This window comes from Pongo pygmaeus, chromosome 13, assembly GCF_028885625.2.
Source record: "Pongo pygmaeus isolate AG05252 chromosome 13, NHGRI_mPonPyg2-v2.0_pri, whole genome shotgun sequence".
NCBI lineage: Eukaryota > Metazoa > Chordata > Mammalia > Primates > Hominidae > Pongo > Pongo pygmaeus.
Window position 1 is genome coordinate 100456941 of NC_072386.2, and position 21089 is coordinate 100478029.

Below are 21089 nucleotides of genomic sequence, written 5' to 3' on the forward strand. Positions count from 1 at the left end.
GGTTGGTAAGCTATTAATTATTGCCTCAATTTCAGAGCCTGTTATTGGTCTATTCAGAGATTCAACTTCTTCCTGGTTTAGTCTTGGGAGGGTGTATGTGTCGAGGAATTTATGCATTTCTTCTAGATTTTCTAGTTTATTTATGTAGAGGTGTTTATAGTATTCTCTGATGGTAGTTTGTATTTCTGTGGGATCGGTGGTGATATCCCCTTTATCATTTTTTATTGCGTCTATTTGATTCTTCTCTCTTTTCTTCTTTATTAGTCTTGCTACCGGTCTATCAATTTTGTTGATCTTTTCAAAAAACCAGCTCCTGGATTCATTGGTTTTTTGAAGGGTTTTTTGTGTCTCTATCTCCTTCAGTTCTGCTCTGATCTTAGTTATTTCTTGCCTTCTGTTAGCTTTTGAATGTGTTTGCTCTTGCTTCTCTAGTTCTTTTAATTGTGATGTTAGGGTGTCAATTTTAGATCTTTCCTGCTTTCTCTTGTGGGCATTTAGTGCTATAAATTTCCCTCTACACACTGCTTTGAATGTGTCCCAGAGATTCTGGTATGTTGTGTCTTTGTTCTCGTTGGTTTCAAAGAACATCTTTATTTCTGCCTTCATTTTATTATGTACCCAGTAGTCATTCAGGAGCAAATTGTTCAGTTTCCATGTAGTTGTGTGGTTTTGAGTGAGTTTCTTAATCCTGAGTTCTAGTTTGATTGCACTGTGGTCTGAGAGACTTTGTTATAATTTCTGTTCTTTTACATTTGCTGAGGAGTGCTTTACTCCCAACTATGTGGTCAATTTTGGAATAGGTGTGGTGTGGTGCTGAAAAGAATGTATATTCTGTTGATTTAGGATGGAGAGTTCTGTAGATGTCTATTAGGTCCGCTTGGTGCAGAGCTGAGTTCAATTCTTGGATATCCTTTAACTTTCTGTCTCGTTGATCTGTCTAATGTTGACAGTGGGGTGTTAAACTCTCCCATTATTATTTTGTGGGAGTCTAAGTCTCTTCGTAGGTCTCTAAGGACTTGCTTATGAATCTGGGTGCTCCTGTATTGGGTGCATATATATTTAGGATAGTTAGCTCTTCTTGTTGAATTGATCCCTTTACCATTATGTAATGGCCTTCTTTGTCTCTTTTGATCTTTGTTGGTTTAAAGTCTGTTTTATCCGAGAGTAGGATTGCAACCCCTGCCTTTTTTTGTTTTCCATTTGCTTGGTAGATCTTCCTCCATCCCTTTATTTTGAGCCTATGTGTGTCTCTGCATATGAGGTAGGTTTCCTGAATATAGCACACTGATAGATCTTGACTCTTTATCTAATTTGCCAGTCTGTGTCTTTTAATTGGAGCATTTAGCCCATTTACATTTAAGGTTAATATTGTTATGTATGAATTTTATCCTGTCATTATGATGTTAGCTGGTTATTTTGCTCGTTAGTTGATGCAGTTTCTTCCTAGCATCGATGGTCTTTACAATTTGACATGTTTTTGCAGTGGCTGGTACCGGTTGTTCCTTTCCACATTTAGTGCTTCCTTCAGGAGCTCTTTTAGGGCAGGCCTGGTGGTGACAAAATCTCCCAGCATTTGCTTGTCTGTGAAGTATTTTATTTCTCCTTCACTTATGAAGCTTAGTTTGGCTGGATATGAAATTCTGGGTTGAAAATTCTTTTCTTTAAGAATGTTGAATATTGGCCCCCACTCTCTCCTGGCTTGTAGAGTATCTGCTGAGAGATCAGCTGTTAGTCTGCTGGGCTTCCCTTCGTGGGTAACCTGACCTTTCTCTCTGGCTGCCCTTAAGATTTTTTCCTTCATTTCAACTTTGGTGAATCTGACAATTATGTGTCTTGAAGTTGCTCTTCTCAAGGAGTATCTTTGTGGTGCATTCTCTGTATTTCCTGAACCTGAATGTTAGCCTCTCTTGCTAGATTGGGGAAGTTCTCCTGGATAATATCCTGCAGGATGTTTTCCAACTTGATTCCATTCTCCCCGTCGCTTTCAGGTACACCAATCAGATGTAGATTTGGTCTTTTCACATAGTCCCATATTTCTTGGAGGCTTTGTTCGTTTCTTTTTCTTCTTTTTTCTCTAAACTTCTCTTCTTGCTTCATTTCATTCATTTGCTCTTCCGTCACTGATACCCTTTCTTCCATTTGATTGCATCGGCTACTGAGGCTTGTGCATTCATCACGTAGTTCTCGTGCCGTGGTTTTCAGCTCCATAGGTCCTTTAAGGACTTCTTTGCATTGGTTATTCTAGTTAGCCATTCGTCTAATCTTTTTTCAAGGTTTTTAGCTTCTTTGCCATGGGTTCGAATTTTCTCCTTTAGCTCGGAGTAGTTTGATCGTCTGAAGCCTTCTTCTCTCAACTTGTCAAAGTCATTCTTCGTCCAGCTTTGTTCCATTGCTGGTGAGGAGCTGCATTCCTTTGGGGGAGGAGAGGTGCTCTGATTTTTAGAGTTTCCAGTTCTTCTGCTCTGTTTTTTCCCCATCTTTGTGGTTTTATCTACCTTTGGTCTTTGATGATGGTGACGTACAGATGGGGTTTTGGTGTGGATGTCCTTTGTGTTTGTTAATTTTCCTTCTAACAGTCAGGACCCTCATCTGCAGGTCTGTTGGAGTTTGGTGAAGGTCCACTCCAGACCCTGTTTGCCTGGGTATCAGCAGCGGAGGCTGCAGAACAGCAGATATTGGTGAACAGCAAGTGTTGCTGCCTGATCATTCCTCTGGATGTTTTGTCTCAGAGCAGTAACGTGCCGTGTGAGGTGTCAGTCTGCCCCTACTGGGGGATGCCTCCCAGTTAGGCTACTCGGGGTTCAGGGACCCACTTGAGGAGGCAGTCTGTACATTCTCAGATCTCCAGCTGTGTGCTGGGAGAACCACTACTCTCTTCAAAGCTGTCAGACAGGGACATTTAAGTCTGCAGAGGTTTCTGCTGCCTTTTGTTTGGCTATGCCCTGCCCCCAGAGGTGGAGTCTACACAGGCAGGCAGGCCTCCTTGAGGTGCGGTGGGCTCCACCCAGTTCAAACTTCCTGGCCTCTTTGGTTACCTACTCGAGCCTCAGCAATGGCAGGCGCCCCTCCCCCAGCCTTGCTGCCGCCTTGCAGTTTGATCTCAGACTGCTGTGCTAGCAATGAGCAAGGCTCTGTGGGCGTAGGACCCTCTGAGCCAGGCACTGGATACAATCTCCTGGTGTGCCGTTTGCTAAGACCGTTGGAAAAGTGCAGTATTAGGGTGGGAGTGACCGGATTTTCCAGGTGCCGTCTGTAACCCCTTTCCTTGGCTAGGAAAGGGAATTCCCTGACCCCTTACGCTTCCCAGGTGAGGCGATGCCTCGCCCTGCTTCGGCTCACACTCGGTTTGCTGCATCCACTGTCCTGCACCCACTGTCCGACACTCCCCAGTGAGATGAACCCGGTACCTCAGTTGGAAATGCAGAAATCATTTGTCTTCTGCATCACTCATGCTGGGAGCCGTAGACTGGAGCTGTTCCTATTCGTCCATCTTGGCTCCACCTCTTTTCTTTTCTTTCTTTCTTTCTCTCTTCATCTCTCTCTCTTTCCTTTCTCTCTTATCCTCTCGCCTGCCTGCCTGCCTGCCTGCCTTCCATTTTCTCTCTCTTTCTTTCTTTTCTTTCTTTCTTTCCTTTCTTTCCTTCCTTCCTTCCTTCCTTCCTGTCTGTCTGTCTGTCTTTCTTTCTTTCTTTCTTTCTTTCTTTCTTTCTTTCTTCCTTCCTTCCTTCCTTCCTTCCTTCCTTTCTTTCTTTCTCTCTTTCCTCTCTCTTTCTTTACAAGATCTCACTCTGTCATGCAGTGTTGCAAACACAGCTCACTGCAGCTTCTACCTCCTGGGCTCAAGTGATGATCCACCTGCTTCAGCTTCCCAAGTAGCTGGAAATACAGGCTTAGACCTGTGCCACCATGCTCAGCTAATTTTTTTTGTTTGTTTTTAGAGATGGAGTCTCGCCATGTTGCCCAGGCTGGTCTCGAATTCCTGGGCTCAAGTAATCCTCCCACCTCAGCCTCCCAAAAGTGCTGGGATTACAGGCATGAGCTACCATTCCTGGCCCTGAGTGTATATTTCTAACTAAATTAATGAGAACAAGAGAGAAAAAAATATAAATTTATATAACATAAGTGATTCTGCCTGCCATTCCAATCTACATGTGCATCCTCTTGTGACAGACTGACTCTACTAAGTGCTTAACTGATGGCCACCTACATATTCCTGTCTTTGTTGCTAGTCAAGATCCTGTTTCATTCCTTTGTTCATCCTCCAGGTGGCCACATCCTGAGGGAAGGCTGAGACCTTCCTCAACCCAGGGGGTTAGTCTTGGTTCATTAACTCCAAGCCAGTTTTGATGATTCTATTCCCTTTCCTTTATTGGTTTAGGAGTAGGGTTATGCTGTATTTTTTATCAGTGAGACTTTGGGGGATCAGCTTTGGTGAGGGGTAGGGGGTGCTTTGGGGAAAGCTTCTTTTTTCTTATAAAGGGAGGAGGGGAGAATCCTCCCTTTTCCTGTCTCTGAACCTTTTAATGACACATGGAACTGCTGTGTCCATCTTGGGACATCAGAGGAAAGCCAAGAGAATTGCAGAGAGGTCAAACTGAGGCCATCAGGGCATTGAGCCACCGAATTAGCCACCTCTGGTGCCATACTACCTTGGGACTTGTTGTTACATGAGCCAATCAATCCTCTGTTGTTTAATCCTCCATTAAATAATCTTTCTACCACCTGCAGGTAAAAGCATTCTAAATGATACAGTATGAGGATGACTGTTCCCACAGTTGGTCTCAGCCTCTTGTATCTCTCAAAATCTGAGCATCAACAAATCCCAAGAAATTCTAGAGTTTCAAGATATATATTTTTGTACAACATGATTCTTAGTACAAGCCAACAACATCATCTGGTATTTAACATAAGAAAAGGAGGTCTGTTCCTAGGCTGGAACTTTTGGGTTTTAGTGAGGTATGACACTATATTGTACTTATTGGGAGATTTAAAGAGTTCTCAAGGGGAGTTTTGACTATGCAAACTTCTGCCTTTTCTCCTTAGAACCTAATCCTTTCCTGAGATGCCACTGTAGGGAACTGAAAAGAACTTTCCCTTTCACCCTGTGAAGGTTCACTGAAAAATCAACTCACGAAAGGCAGATTAATTGGTGGAAAGACATATACATTTGTTTAACATGTGCATGGGAGCCTTCAGAAGGAATACCCAAAGATATAGGTGAAATTGTCCATTTTTATACTTAGGTTCAACAAAGTTTGGACAGCCATGTAGATCTAAAAAGGATATGATCTAATGTTAATAGACAGAGTGAGGAAACCCAGCAAGGCCTGTCTGTCTAGATTCTTCTTGAGCATGCATCCTCTAAGCATGCATTCCTTCCTTCTGAGTGTGAGGCAGGACCCCTTCTGGAATGGGGGTCTTATGACCTATAGTCAAATTAGGTAGGTCAGATAATTTCTTCATGGCCAGTTGTTACACAGAAAGGTGGTGGGAAAGTTTGAGTTATACCTGCAGGTTTTATGGCTGGCGCTGGGGGAAAAAAGGGTTCTGGTTTCTGTGACTACCCCTTGGGGAACAGGGATTCTAGTTTCTATGGCTAGCCCTGGGGAAGAATGAGACTGAGAGACAGGAGGACAGAAGAATGTCAGAGAAAAACTGTTGTTTCTGAGGTTTTCATTTTAGGGTATGTTTTCTGAGTCCCAACACAACTAAATCGTGCAACTGGGCACAGTGGAAACAGAGAGTGGCCCAAAAGAAGTAGAAAGTATGAGCCATTCAAGACCAGCCTGGGCAACATGGTGAAACCTCATCTCTACAAAATTAATAATAATTATTATAATAATAATTAGATGTATTTAATAAAAAAGAAAAAGAAAGTATGGGCCATTATAACCTGGTTGAGGAGACAAAACTTAAATGGCAGGATTGATTTTGAGGCTAGAACACAGCAAATTTATCCAAAGGAGTCTCTATCATGGGACTTGGAGGTTGATGGGGAAGGTGAGTCTGGAAAGACTCCTTCTTCTCATGAGGCTGGCCTAGGCTATGCTGGTGTAATAAACAAACCCCAATCCTGTGGCTTCAAACAATAGCAGTTTAGTTCTCACTCATATTACATGGCCAAGGTGGGTTGCTTGTGTTTCTGTGCTGCATTGCCCTTGCACTGGGGTTTAGGCTAACAGAATTGCCACTATCTAGGATTGCCAGTTGCTGTGGTAGAGGGGCAGGGTCATGTGACCAGTTCTGGCCAATGGATGTGGGCGGCAGAGACATCTATTACTTCTGAGTTGGAGCATTTAACTGCTGATGTAGGACACCTTGCTGCCCACACCCAGTGGCCAGAACTGGTCACATGACCTCAGCAACTCTAAGGAGGCCAGGAAGTGAAATCTTGTTACATGTCTGCAAGAAGAAAGAACTGGGAATATTTGCGTGAGCGGCATTAATGGCCACCAGTCACCCTCTTTGTCCAGTGATCCATCTAAAATCTGTGTGGACAATGAGCAAGAACAAATTTCCACTTTCTTGCACATTCGGGTCCATTCAGACTCGTCTTTCTCTCTTACTCTGTTTTCACGTGGTGGTGCCTGGTGATTCCAGGGAGTGTGAGTACAGTCAGTGTCCTTCCATGCAGTGCTACTCTCTCCCTCTGAGGCTTTGACCCTTTACTTTTACTTTTATTTTATTTTTAGTACTAACCAAGGTCAGAGCTAAGGAAGTCACCCAGTGATTTTTTCTGGAATGCCATCCATTGCTGCTTCCCCAGGTCTCTTTAGCCGCCTGACGCCTTCATTGCTTAGTGTTACATTGTCTCCCTTTGTTCAAAGATGCAAAGTTATTTTGTCTACACATTACTCTACTCAAACCCTCATGGCTTCCTGCTACCAGCCCAAATCCCTCTCCCTGCAGATCCTCATGTGTGTCCTTGGTTTCTCCAGCTGGGTCCTGAACTCAGCTCCTTTGTTTTGGTGGTACCCCTCTGTCTGCCCTCACATGCACTCTTCCCAACAGAAGTTAGTAGCAGAGAGGGCAGCCATGTAAGTCAACAGAGCACGCCCTGTGAATGGAGACACAGATGTTGGCACTAAGGAATTGGAAGCCTGGGCTAATGGACTTATTCCTCTGACTGTGCAGCTAGGTGAGAGAGTGTATAAAAAGCAATAAAAAAAAGTTATTGTGGTTGATTTCATTTATTCCTGAGAGGTCTTTATAAAACTGTCCCTGATGGATATTTATAAACATAACCTCAGCTACAAGTAGACAGGTCTCAATTTCTCTTATCACAGGGAAATGCAAACTTATTCTCTTCTTTCCTCAAGGTTTGGTCTTGTATTTTAAAAATGGAATAAAGACTGTAGTAATGTTGCTAGGGATTATAGGAATAATATAAATATAATTTCTCTTCTCAAAGACATTATAAATAAGAATTTCAGCAAAGGGAGAAGAGGAATGTAAGAGGAAAATGGTTGTTTGAAAGTGCAGTATGTAGAAGTATAATATATATTTGTATATATAGAGATAGAATATACAATTAATATACATATTATATGTATTATATGTATTATACATATACGTATAATATGTATAATACATATAATATGTATTATATGTATTATACATATACATATAATATGTATAATACATATAATATGTATAGAATATATAGTTAATATAACAATATATAATATAATTATATAAATTCTCTACATATATAAATTCTATATATAGAATATGTAAATTTTCTATATTTCTATATGTTCTATACATTCTATTCCATATATATTCTATTCTATTTATATGTTCTATAAATATATAGAATACTTAAATTTATAGAATACTTAAATATATTTTAAAATACTAAAGTATATTTATAGAATATATATACTTTTGGGCCAGGTGCAGTGGCTCACACCTGTCATACCAGCACTTTGGGAGGCCAAGGCAGGTGGATCATCTGAGGTCGGGAGTTCCAGACCAGCCTCAACATGGAGAAACCCAGTCTCTGCTAAAAATGCAAAATTAGCCGGGTGTGGTGGTACATGCCTGTAATCCCAGCTACTCGGGAGGCTGAGGCAGAAGAATTGCTTGAACCCGGGAGGCGGAGGTTGCAGTGAGCCAAGTTGGCACCATTGCACTCCAGCCTGGGCAACAAGAGCGAAACTCCGTCTCAAAAAAAAAAAAAAAAATATATATATATATACTTTTGTATAGAATATATAAATTATATATTTCTCTCTATATATATTCCATATATATTCTCTGTCTAGAATATATAAATGTATATATGTAGAGAATATGTATAATTTTTTATATGTATAGAATATATATATGAATTTATATATGGAGATAATATATATAGGATTTATATATATTTCTATTTTTTATATATATATATACTTTTTTCCCCAAGTTCTTAGGTCAGATTCTTTCTATAGGGTCTTCCCTTACAACCAGAGGAAGCTGTGTTTGTATAACTAATAATAGAAATACATCAGCCTAGAATATCTGTCTTTTACAATTGAACATCTAAGCTGTGCAAATATTGGTGCTATAGTTATAAACCATGGATCTTAGTTGAGGGGAAACTCTTCTCAGGAACTCAAACATGAAAGCCGATGTTAAAAGTCATTACTAAAATTCTAGAGCTGAGGGGATTACAAATCTGCATTCTAAGCTATCCTCCTACCCACTGGTCCAATGCATTACATGTTGGCAGAATGGAAATCATTTTGGAAAAGGGAAGTGGCATTTTCAGATGCACAAACATCTTCCTATAAAGAAGTGTCTGTCATTTTCTATCTCCAAGTTCTCAAGAAGACAGGGTCTCCTGCCCCTTGGTATCCAAATAAAATTGGCCGGTAGTCTACTGTGTGCAGTGTGTGGGTTAAGTGCTTTCTCCAAGATTCTTAGCGTTGTGTCCTCCTTCAACTCCACATTCTCAGCGAGCTCCCATGGGCACACAGCTGCTCTCTTCTTTCCATCCTCAAGTCCAAGTGGGATGTCATTCAGCTTCCAACAGACAACTCTAGCACAAGATACTGGTGTAGAGCAGATCTCCACCGTAGGTACGAGAGTGAGGGAAGAATTACATCATGACACAGCATAACAAATACTTTAAAATGAATTTGTAAACATTGCTGTTCTGAAAAGTCCTTTTTAGGCTGGGCACGGTAGCTTATGCCTGTCTTCCCAACACTTTGGGAGACTGAGGTGGTTGGATTACTTGAGGTCAGGAGTTAGACCGGCCTGACCAACATGGCAAAACCCTGTTTCTACTAAAATTACAAAAAGTATCTAGGCATGGTGGTGGGTGCCTGTAATCCCAGCTACTTGGGAGGCTGAGACATGAGAATTGCTTGTGCCTGAGAGGTGGGGGTTTCAGTGAGCCGAGATAGTGCCACTGCACTCCAGCCTGAGTGACAGAGCGAGACTCTGTCTCAAAAAAAAAGAAAAAGGAAAAGAAAAAAAAAAGTCTTTTTTTATTACCTCCTGGTAATTTCTTACTGCCAATTTTTGCCCTAATTTCTTTCAATTTCTTTCCCTCTTCTAACTGCACCTCTTCCTTTTTACCTTCCTTCTGTGATATGGGACCCACATTTTCACACCCAAATGGTCCATAGAGTTGCTTTGTTCTCCAAAATAGTTTTCTCCTTGGAAGGAATTTTACCTCTAGCTTTTAAAATAACATTTCTGTTCTCACAAACTTATCATCAGGATTAATCACATTTTTAAATTAAAATGTTATTACTAAAACATTTTAAACTAAAATAGCATTTTTAAACTAAAATGCTATGTCTGTTTTCTCTCACTCTTGTTATGAAATATTTCCTAATGTGAAGTGTTTTCTTGATGGAAGACTAAAATATTGAGACAACATATATATTTATGTCTCACATCTCCTTCTTATGGCCATATAGCCTTTAATAAAGGTAGTGTTGCTTACAAAAGGAATGATTGTATAATAGCAGAGAAAAAATTCTTTCCAAAATGAAATAATATATAGAGATGAAAACCAACACTTGTGAATGAAACTTTTTTTTTTTTTTTGCGACGGAGTCTGTCGCCCAGCCTGGAGTGCAGTGGTGCAATCTCCGCTTACTGCAGGCTCCGCCCCCCCCGGGTTCAAGCCATTCTCCTGCCTCAGCCTCCCGAGTAGCTGGGACTCCAGGTGCCCGCCACCTCGCCCAGCTAATTTTTTTGTGTTTTTAGTAGAGACAAGGTTTCACCGTGTTAGCCAGGATGATCTCGATCTCCTGACCTCATGATCCATCCACCTCAGCCTCCCAAAGTGCTGGGATTACAGGCGTGAGGCACCGCGCCTGGCCAAATGAAACTTTTATATGCAGAATTATATTTGCATAGTTGAAGGTAAAAGTACTTGTCCATAATGATTTTCATATATAATTTTGGTTATAGATTGTATCTATTAGCTATTGTTACAATAATGCTGCTTGACAAACCATCCCAAAACTCATTGGCTTTCGTTGTCATACATATGTAGTTGGCTGGGGCTTGGCTGATCTAGACCTGGCTTGGCTTCCAGGTGCAGATTGGATCCAGATCTGCTCCCCAGGACTCTCATCCCTTTGCAGGCTGACTGGGGCTTGTCCTTCTCATGCTGTAGCAGAAGTGTAAGCCTCACTTCTTAAGCTCATTTCAAACCTTTGCTTGCATTATGCGCTCTAACATCCCTTTAGCCAAAGCAAACATCAGTGAGACAGGGAAGACCATTTCTCCCACAGCAGGAGAGGAGGAGAATGAATAATTGCTGAACAGTAATTCAGACTCTTACATAAGTGAAATATCATCTGATTGTCCAACATGTCCAACATCTGTGTCTCTCTGCCAGCCAAATCCAACAGGTATCAAAACTGGCTTAAACCAGGAGGGGTTATTAGTCGGTTAAAAGCAAAGCATGTCAAGGAAATAATCTATTCATGTAGGAGCAAAGATTTTTCTTCTATAAACTTGCATTTAAGATAAAGCTGACAATCTCCTTGCAGCAATTTCTTGAGAAGAACGTGTAGGTCAAGGCACAACACTCCTCTGGCCCAATTCCTGCAACCTAGTCAGAGAGGACAACTATTTGCACCATGAAATGAATTACAGCCAAACAGGTCTTGTGTAATTCGTTGTGCATATATCCTATGAAATGAAGCTCTCAAGGACCCAGAATGTAAAATTTAAAAAGTAACCAGTGCTAATACATTAAAATTTAATTAATTTCGTATTAGTTTATTGAAAGCCTCATGTAATTTCAAGCAATTATTAGTCATTTATCACCTTTTGTTCAGTTGATTCTTACTAGAAATGCTGGAGTATGGCAATCTTACACATCTCTGGGTTCTTGATTTAGCACAGAGGCTGGTAGAGTACATCTCATGGGACAAACTAGCTCACTATCTGTTTTTGTCAATAAAGTTTTATTGGAACACACTCATGCCCATTTGTTTCTATGTTGTCTGTAGCTGCTTTCACTCTACAAGGGCAGACTGAGAAGTTGCAACAGAAATGCTATGAACTCAAAGCCTAAAATATTTACTATGTGACAAGCAGAAGAAAGATGGCCAATCCTGATTTAACATAATGCTAGACAGTTGAAATTTTGGAATTTGGGTTATTCACACAGTTCTGGGATGAATATTGTTCTTGAGTTGTCCTTAGATAACTATCTAAATACTTAGAGAAAAGTATTTTTTAGGAAAATCAATAATGTAAACAAATATTACACAGATAATTTTAACCTCCTTAAGAAAATAATCTTTTTAATACATTAGGTTATGAGCACTTATTTCCAAACAGTTATTATACCAATCATAAAATTTGTATTTGCTTGTTAAAGGAGACCCTGAAAAACTCTATCAAATATTGCTTTATTAACCTTTAAGGAGATGATTATTCTCGCAATAAACCTACGGTTTTTAAAAATATACACTTGCCAGTTGGGCACAGTGGCTCACTCCTGTAATCCCAGCACTTTGGGGGGCCGAGGTGGGCACATCACGTGAGGTCAGGAGTTCGAGACCAGCCTGGACAACATGGTGAAACCCTGTCTCTACTAAAAATACAAGAATTAGCTGGGTGTGGTGGCACATACCTCTAATCTGAGCTACTCGGGAGGCTGAGGCCAGAGAATTACTTGAACCTGGGAGGTGGAGGTTGCACTGAGCCAAGATTGCACCACTGCATTGCAGCCTGGGCAACATAGAGAGACTCTGTCCTCTGTCTCAAAAAAAAAAAAAAAATATATATATATATATACATATATATGTATATATACACACACACACATATATCTTGCCATTTCTTCAAACTTTTCACCAATGTAGATCATTTTAACTCTATTCACATACATAATTGCATCTGAATTAGTACAATTTTACTATATTGTGTTTAAAGATATTTCAAAACACCACACTGGCCCCTGATCTTTTCTTTGATATTAGAAAAAACAAAATCTTGTGTCTTGCCAGATATCCACTCTTGGAGACAATCTGGTGGCTTTAGAAGAAAGAAACATTAGCATTTCTAAAGACTTGGAGAGAGAACATGGGCAGATTTTAAAAGTGACAACACATTCTTAGTTATTTCCAGTAGATAAATTGAGAACACAGAAAAATCTGGAGTCATATCTATTGGATATTGAATTAGATGTGTGTATTTCTGTGTTCTGGGATTCACTTTAAAGCCCCAAGTGAGTCCTCAATATGAGGCCTAAAATGGAGAAGAAGAAGAGTTCATGGAGAAGAACAGAAGGGTGGCTCACACCTGTAATCCCAACACTGGGAGGCCAAGGTGGGTGGATCACCTGAGGTCAGGAGTTCGAGACCAGCCTGGGCAACATGGTGAAATCCCCGTCTCTACTAAAAATACAAAAATTAGTCAGATGTGGTGGCGGGCACCTGTAATCCCATAATCCCAGCTACTTGGGAGGCTGAGGCAGGAGAATTGCTGAGGCAGGAGGCGGAGGTTGCAGTGAGCCGAGATCATGCCATTGCACCCCAGCCTAGGCAACAAGAGTGCAACTTGGTCTCAATAAATAAATAAATAAAAATAAAAAGAAGAAGACGAAGAAGATGAAGAGTTCATCCCAGCCTCTTCTCCACCCTGGGCTAGGAATAGCTCTCTATTCCTAGACAATGGATCCTAAATTGGAGATTAGGTAAAAACAAAAGAAGTGCTCCAGGACTACACTTCTGAAAGGAAGTTTTCCTGGCCCAGTAACTGCAAGATAGGTATAGAGCTATAGGTCATCATCAGCTCCCTTTACAAGTCACATGGTATTGTAATCTGAGAAATAACAACTGTGTATCCATGTCAGCTGAATGACTTGGCTCAAATGGCACTTCTTTTCTTCTTTCAGGCGTCGGGTGGGAGAATGTGCTGCTAAAGGAAGGTGAGTCAGCCTTGAACGCCACAGAAACGTCCGGCCCAGACATGACTATCAAGGTAAGGGATTCTCTTCAGGTTGATTCTCAAAGTGTATCTCTAGAGTAAAGGCAGCCTATGGCAGGTTTTACTGGGAGCAAAATGAACACTACCAATCCACCTTGCTGGAGTTCTCTCTCTACTCACTGAGGTCTTAGGGAGGCAACCGTACATAAGATTTTCTGAAATTTGGGATCTGGTCTACAGCCATACCACCCTAAACACGCCTGACCTCGTCTGAAACTTGGGATCTGGATTAGGAAACTGCTTGAAAACCAGAATCTAAGATGTGATTTCCAATGGGCCTGTCGTAGGGTCTTCAGTGAATATCTACACGTAAGCTATTTGTAAATGGTAACCCCAGTGGGCACAGTGGAGCAAATCTGAAAATTCTGAGCTGAGAATTCAGGCCCCACTGTGCATTGTGAGGAAAGGTCAGAGAGGCATAAAGTAGCTTTGATCTTGGCTCAAAATTTCCACTGATGTCAGCGGGAAGGCAGCACATGGCCCACTCCAGCTGAAACGCTAATGGCCAAAGGTTTACAAAATGAGTCATCTGGAAATCCACTTAACTATCACTGTTCAAATTAAATGCATCAATTTGTAAGCACTGGCCAGATTAAAGAATCTGTAGCAAAAGTTATCAGAGGCTCAACCATTTCCCCTCTGTTACAGGATTAGACACAAAGGAATGGTCTTCCTCTCTTAGAACTCTGCTTACATATTAGTTAACAAAGGATGGGGGTGGGAGGGCTTTCTAACATTCTTGCTTGAATGATTATAATTTGAATATATGCTACTTATGAATTTTTCTTTGAAAAATAAGAAGTAATGTCTTATTTTATATAGAGCTGTGACTGGAGATATTTCTTTTTTTTTTTTTTTTGAGACGGAGTCTTGCTCTTTTGCCCAGGCCGGAGTGCAGTGGTGCGATCTCGGCTCACTGCACTCGGCTCACTGATCACCTCCTGGGTTCAGGCCATTCTCCTGCCTCAGCCTCCCCAGTAGCTGGGATTACAGGCACCAGCCACCGCGCCCGGCTAATTTTTTGTATTTTTAGTAGAGACGGGGTTTCACTGTGTTAGCCAGGATGGTCTCGATCTCCTGACCTTGTGATCCGCCTGCCTCAGCCTCCCAAAGTGCTGGGATTACAGGCGTGAGCCAAACTGGAGATATTTGTCTCCTGGATCTATTAGTAGAAGTTGTACAAAAGAATATATAGCATGGATTTACTCAAGTTTTCTTTTGTAATGTGAAGGCTAAACTTGTGTTGTCTATGTTACAAATGGTAGAGAAAGCAAGCAAATGTTACCATAGTAAAGCTAAATGAAAGATAGGATAGTAGCCTGATTAGTCAAAAAGTCAACTAATCTAAGTGGTAACTATCCAGTGCTGAAAGAACTATAACTACGTTTAGCAGAATTTGTAAGACAATAATATAAATTGCAATGACATGTTGGTGTTTTATTGGCTATTATTGCAATGATTGACAAGTTTGAGTCTATGACCACATTGGACGAAGGGGAATGGGTGCCAATAGTGATGGACAATACCTGATGGATTTAGATTTGTTATTTCAAAATCTGTTATCATCTGGAGAATTAGTTTTTGAGATGAGTTGCTAGTGGGAGAGGAGACAGCATGTTGCCAGTGTAGCTGCAGATGTGGTACAGACAGACATTCAAGTAGTCAGAAAGACTGGAGTTTACTTTTATAAAGCAAATGGCATATTCTTTTTTTTTTTTTTTTAGACAGAGTCTCGCTGTGTCGCCAGGCTGGAGTGCAGTAGCGCAAACTTGGCTCACTGCAACCTCCGCCTCCTGGGTTCAAGCAATTCTCCTGCCTCAGCCTCCCAAGTAGCTGGGACTACAGGCGCCGGACACCATGCCCAGCTAGCTTTTGTATTTTTAGTAGAGACGGGGTTTCACCATGTTGGCCAGGTTGGTCTCCATCTCTTGACCTCACGGTCCACCCGCCTCAGCCTCCCAAAGTGCTGGGATTACAGGCTTGAGCCACCACTCCAGGCCACAAATGGCATATTCTAATAGAAGCAAGTCTTGTCCAAATCCCATTTGATAAGATTGCTACTTAACCAGGCTACTCATCCATGGTACCAGGATCTTGACTGAAGTTGTATTTGGGTCCCTCTAGTTTAGACATCATTCTCAATCTCCCTTTCTTTTTCTTTTAATGAATACCTGAAAATTTCTCATAAGAAAAGATTTCTTTTACCACTGCCCTACCCCAGGAAGATTTTTCATCCATAAGAACTGAACTCATTCTGAGGAATAAATACCATACACTTTAAATAGTTGAGCAATATAGAAATTTATTTCTTTATTCATTTTGAGGCAGAGTCTTGCTCTGTCACCCAGGCTGGAGTGCAGTGGCATGATCGTGGCTCACTGCAACCTCCACCTCCCAGGTTCAAGGGATTCTCCCACCTCAGCCTCCCAAGTAGCTGGAATTATAGGCATGTGCCACCATACCTGGCTAATTTTCGTATTTTTAGTAAAGATGGGGTTTCTCCATGTTGACCAGTCTGGTCTGAAACTCCTGGCCTCAGGTGATCTGCCCGCCTCGGCCTCCCAAAGTGCTGGGATTACAGGTGTGAGCCTCTGCACCCAGCCAGCAAAATAAAAATATATTTAAACACATCAATAAACCCCTACAAATATTCTAGAGTTCTTCTCTTAATGCCAGTTCCTTCTCACTAAGGAATTTGTGAATTTTTTAGGTGGATATAACTCCAGAAAATGCTTCTGTTTCTATTTTCTCCTTTAGGATTCCCAATTATGGAGCAGTCATTGACTTTTTTCCTTTGGGAATCATGTTGTCTCCCACCCCACATTGCCTTACATAACCATCATGTCTTTGTATCCAAATGAAAGTATTATTTTTTCTGCTCCACTTCACTAATCAGAGAAATGCAAATTAAAACCACGATGAGATACCATCTCACAGCTGGTCGTGGTGGCTCACACCTGTAATCCTAGCACTTTGGGAGGCCAAGGTGGGTGGATCACGAGGTCAGGAGATCGAGACCATCCTGGCCAACATGTGAAATGCCATCTCTACTAAAAATACAAAAATTAGCCGGGTGTGGTAGCGCGTGCCTGTAATCCAAAGCTACTTGGGAGGCTGAGGCAGGAGAATCGCTTGAACCAGGGAGGCAGAGATTGCCGTGAGCTGAGTCTGCGCCACTGCACTCCAGCCTGGCAAAAGAGCGAGACTCTGTCTCAAAAAAAAAAAAAAAAAAAAAAAAGAGAGATACCATCTCACACCAGTCAGAATGGCCATTATTAAAAAGGCAAAAAGTAACAGATGTTGGTGAGGATGCAGAGAAAAGGGAACAGTTATACACTGTTGGTAGCAATGTAAATTAGTTCAACCCCCATGGAAAACAGTATGGAGATTTCTCAAAGAACAAAACTACTGTTTGACCCAGCAATGGATATCTACCCAAAGGAAAATAAATCATCTTATCAAAAATACACTCATACTCATATGTTTTCTGTAGCACTATTCACAATAGGAAAATCATGAAATTAACCTAAGTGTTCATCAGCGGTAGATTGGATAAAGAAAATGTGGCATATATACACCATGGAATACTACATAGCCATATAAATAATGACATCATGTCCTTTGTAGCAACTTGGATGCAGAAGGAGGCCATTATCCTGCATGAATTAATGCAGAAACAGAAAATCAAATACTGCATATTCTCCCTTATAGGTGGGAACTACTACACATGGGCATAAAGATGGAAACAGTAGAGACTGGGGACTCTAAAAGAAGGGGCAGGAGAGAAAGGAGAAAGGGTTGAAAAACTACCTATTGGATACTATGTTCCCTATTTGGGTGATGGGTTCAGTAGAAGTCCAAATCCCAGCATTACGTAATATACCTTGTATCAAGCCTGTACATGAACTCCCTGAATCTATAATAAAAAAAATTAAAATTAAATAAAAAGAATTATTTTTTTTCTCTCTGCATATAACTGCCTGGAGCTCATTAAGCACACACTCCCCCTCTTACATTTAGCTGCAGCTATTCCTACTTCTAATAGCTACTTTATATATCCTTGCAATATCAGCTATTCCTGCCTTTTGCCTGAGAAAACAAAATATTCTGTTAATAAAACCTGATACATTGACACTTTTCAAGGGAAATATCAGCAGAAATTACAAAGATAGTTGGGTTTCTTCCATATTGCTCTTCTTGTGATAGAGGTGTCTATCTTAGTATTTAGAAATTTTCTTTCTGAAAAAGGAATACAATGTTTTGAAGGTGCTTGCTTCCTCTTTGCCTTCCATTTGCCTTGCCATGATTGTAAGTTTTCCGAGGCCTCCCAGTCATGCTTCCTGTTAAGCCTGTGGAACTGTGAGTCAATTAAACCTCTCTTCTGGCTAAGCACGTGGCTCATGCCTGTAATCCTAGCACTGTGGGAGGCCAAGGTGGGTGGATCACCTGAGGTCAGGAGTTCAAGACCAGCCTGGCCAACATGGCGAAACCCCATCTCTACTAAAAATATAAAAATTACCCGGGCATGGTGATGCATGCCTGTAATCCCAGCTACTCAGGAGGCTGAGGAAGGAGAATTGCTTAAACCCAGGAGGTGGAGGTTGCAGTGAGCTGAGATCACGCCACTGTACTCCAGCCTGCGTGACCAGAGTGAGACTCCATCTCAAAACAAAAAACACAAAAAACCTCTCTTCTTCATAAATTACCCAGTCTCAGGTAACTCTTTACAGCAGTGTGAAAATGGAATAATACACCTGTGAATGTGACTTATTTGGAAAAAAGTCTTTGCAGATACAATTAACAATCTTGGCTGGGCGTGGTGGATCATGCCTGTAATCCAAGCACTGGGAGGCTGAGGTGGGTGGATCACTTGAGGCCTGGAGTTCAAGACCAGCCTGGCCAACATGGTGAAACCGTGTCTCTACAAAAAATACAAAAAAATTAGGTGGGCATGGTGGCACACGCCTGTAATCCCAGCTACTCCGGAGGCTGAGGCACGAGAATCATTTGAATTCAGGAGGGAGATGTTGCAGTGAGCTGAGATCACGCCACTGCCCTCCAGCCTGGGTGAAAGAATGAGGCTCTGTCTCAGAAAATAATACTAATAATCTTGAGATGAGATCATCCTGGATTTACCAGATGGGCCCTAAATCCAATGACACATGTCCTTGTAAGAGACAAAAGAGGATACTCATATACACAGAAGGCCATGTAAGGGGACAGAGGCAGAGGTTGAAGTTATGCAGCCCAAGTCAAGAAACACGTGGATCCACCAGTAGCTAGAAGAGGCAAGAAAAGAGTCTTCTCTAGAGCCTTTGGAGGGAGAGGAGTGCAGCCCTCCTGACACCTTGAATTGGAACTTTTGGCCTCCAGAATTGTGAGAAAATAAATTTCCGTTGTTTTAAGCCACCAAGTGTGTGGTAGTTTGTTATGGCAACCCTGGGAAATGAATGCACTCAGATTCTGCCAAGAATCACACCTACGCTTCTTGAGTGCTAATGCCATAGAGGCTGATAAACCAATATTATGCAGATCCACATAATTTTCTTATTTTACTCTACTTACCCTTATAAATTGTTTTTACCTGTTCTTGTTTTGGGAGAACCACTAACTTTTTTCAGCCTATATTTATCATCCTTCACTGGAAGAAAAGGGTAGCTGTATCTCAAACTAGCTTCTATTTGATATCCTATTCTGTTTTGTTGCTTGTCCAGACATTGAATTAAAAAAAAAAAAAAAAAGTTATGGATCAGTATTTCTTGAAATGCCTGACCCTGAGAATCACCTGCAGCAATGTAGAAAACAGCAATAACACAGCTTGCCAGACTTCTTTCAGAATTCAGATTCAGAAGACCTGGGCTTGAGAATTAGCATTTTTAATAAGTGCTCCAAGTGACTTTCATGATTTGTTTCAGAAAATCTTGTCTTAGCACATACTAATGCAGTCTGGGGGTGGCCATGTGAGCCCTACTATTGCTCTTGGCTCTCCAGTTGTCCAACCAATCTGAGGCAGAATTTGGATACTTCCCTATTCAGTGCCCTTTGATTACTTCCCGTTTCAACACTGAATAAGCCTCAGGCTTCCCCTGGCTTCTAGACTTCCTTACTCTTAACTTCAATTTCATTTTTAGTGTTGTCTTTCACTGTGTCTTTCTTTGTACCCATTCTTGCCCTCTTTATCTGGTCTACTTGGAGCCTGGATACTGTAGCTTTCTTTTTAAAAAGCTGAGCTGAGCTGGGCATGGTGGTGGGAAGATTGCTTGAGCCCCGGATTTCAAGCCTAGCCCAGGCAACACACTGAGACTCTATCTCTAAAAAAATAAATGAAAAGATCAAGCTGATAATATCCCTCTGCTAAGGCCCTGCTGGCCTTCCCATGGCTCCTGGAACAAAGACAAACTCTTGCAGGCACTGTGTTTTTTAAAAGCCCCTGGCTTTCATTCACTTCTCCCTTTCTCTTCCTGCTCTCCCTCTCTCTTTATAGTCACATCTTTGGCTCAAATATTCGCTCCTCCAGTGGCACATTCTTTTCTTTTTTTTTTTTTCTTTCTTTTTTTTTTTTTTGAGACGGAGTTTCACTCTTGTTGCCCAGGCTGGAGTGCAATGGCGCCATCTCGGCTCACCACAACCTCCTCCTCCTGGGTTCAAGCAGTTCTCCTGCCTCAGCCTCCTGAGTAGATGGGATTAACAGGCCTGCGCCACCACACCCGGCTAATTTTGTATTTTTAGTAGAGACAGGGTTTCTCCATGTTGGTCAGGCTTGTCTTGAACTCCCGACCTCAAATGATCCACCTGCCTCAGCCTCGCAAAGTGCTGGGATTACAGGCGTGAGCCACGGCACCCAGCTCCAGTGACACTTTCTAACAAGCACTGTTTGTTTCATATTCTCATAGGACCTAATAGCTCTCCTTCATAGCCAGTCACATCAATAACCATAGAAGTCGGGCAGGTGTGGTGGCTCACACCTGTAATCCCAACACTTTGGGAGGCCAAGGTGGGTGGATCGCTTGAGACCAGGAGTTCGAGACCAGCCTGAGCAACATGACAAAACCCAGTCTCTACGAGATATAAAAAAATAGCTGAGTGTGGTGGCATGTGCCTGTAGTCCTGGCTACTTGGGAGGCAAAAGGCAAAAGATGGGAAGATTGCTTGAGCCCAGGAGATTGAGGCTGCAGTGAGCTGTGATAAAAAATAAAATAAAAATAAAAATAACCATAATTTTCATTGCATAATATCCAGTTGCCCTTGCTACAATATCATTTCCATAAGGTCCATTTTTCTGTTTCATTTTTTACTTGTTAGAGGCTCTAAATTGTAGTTCTTTTTTTAAAAAACACAACTTTATTAAGGATAAAATTTGCATGCCATATGGTTCCCCCAAGTAAGTGTACCGTTCAATAATATTTCATAAATTTACTAACCATCACACAATCCAGTTTTAGAACACACACAGTTTTAAATAATTTCCATCATTCCAATAAGATCCCTCATGCCCTCTTATAGTTAATCTCCATTCTACCCCATCCCCAAACAACCACTCATTCCTTTCTGTTTCTATAAATTTGGCTGTTCTGGACATTTCATATAAATGGAGTCATACAACATGCAGTGTTTTGTATCTGGCTTAGGATGGT

The 21089-nt window shown here is 41.3% G+C and overlaps 1 protein-coding gene across 8 annotated transcripts in view; it reads left to right on the top strand.

Moving 5' to 3' along the window:
* The window catches only part of PALM2AKAP2 (PALM2 and AKAP2 fusion), a 388965-nt gene that overhangs the window by 225391 nt on the left and 142485 nt on the right, over window positions 1–21089 (top strand). For all 8 annotated transcript variants that reach the window (XM_063650274.1, XM_054500351.2, XM_063650271.1 and 5 more), the window contains one exon: window positions 13364–13449. In XM_063650274.1, the coding sequence (XP_063506344.1) occupies window positions 13364–13449 (86 nt within the window). The remainder of the gene's footprint in view (window positions 1–13363; window positions 13450–21089) is intronic.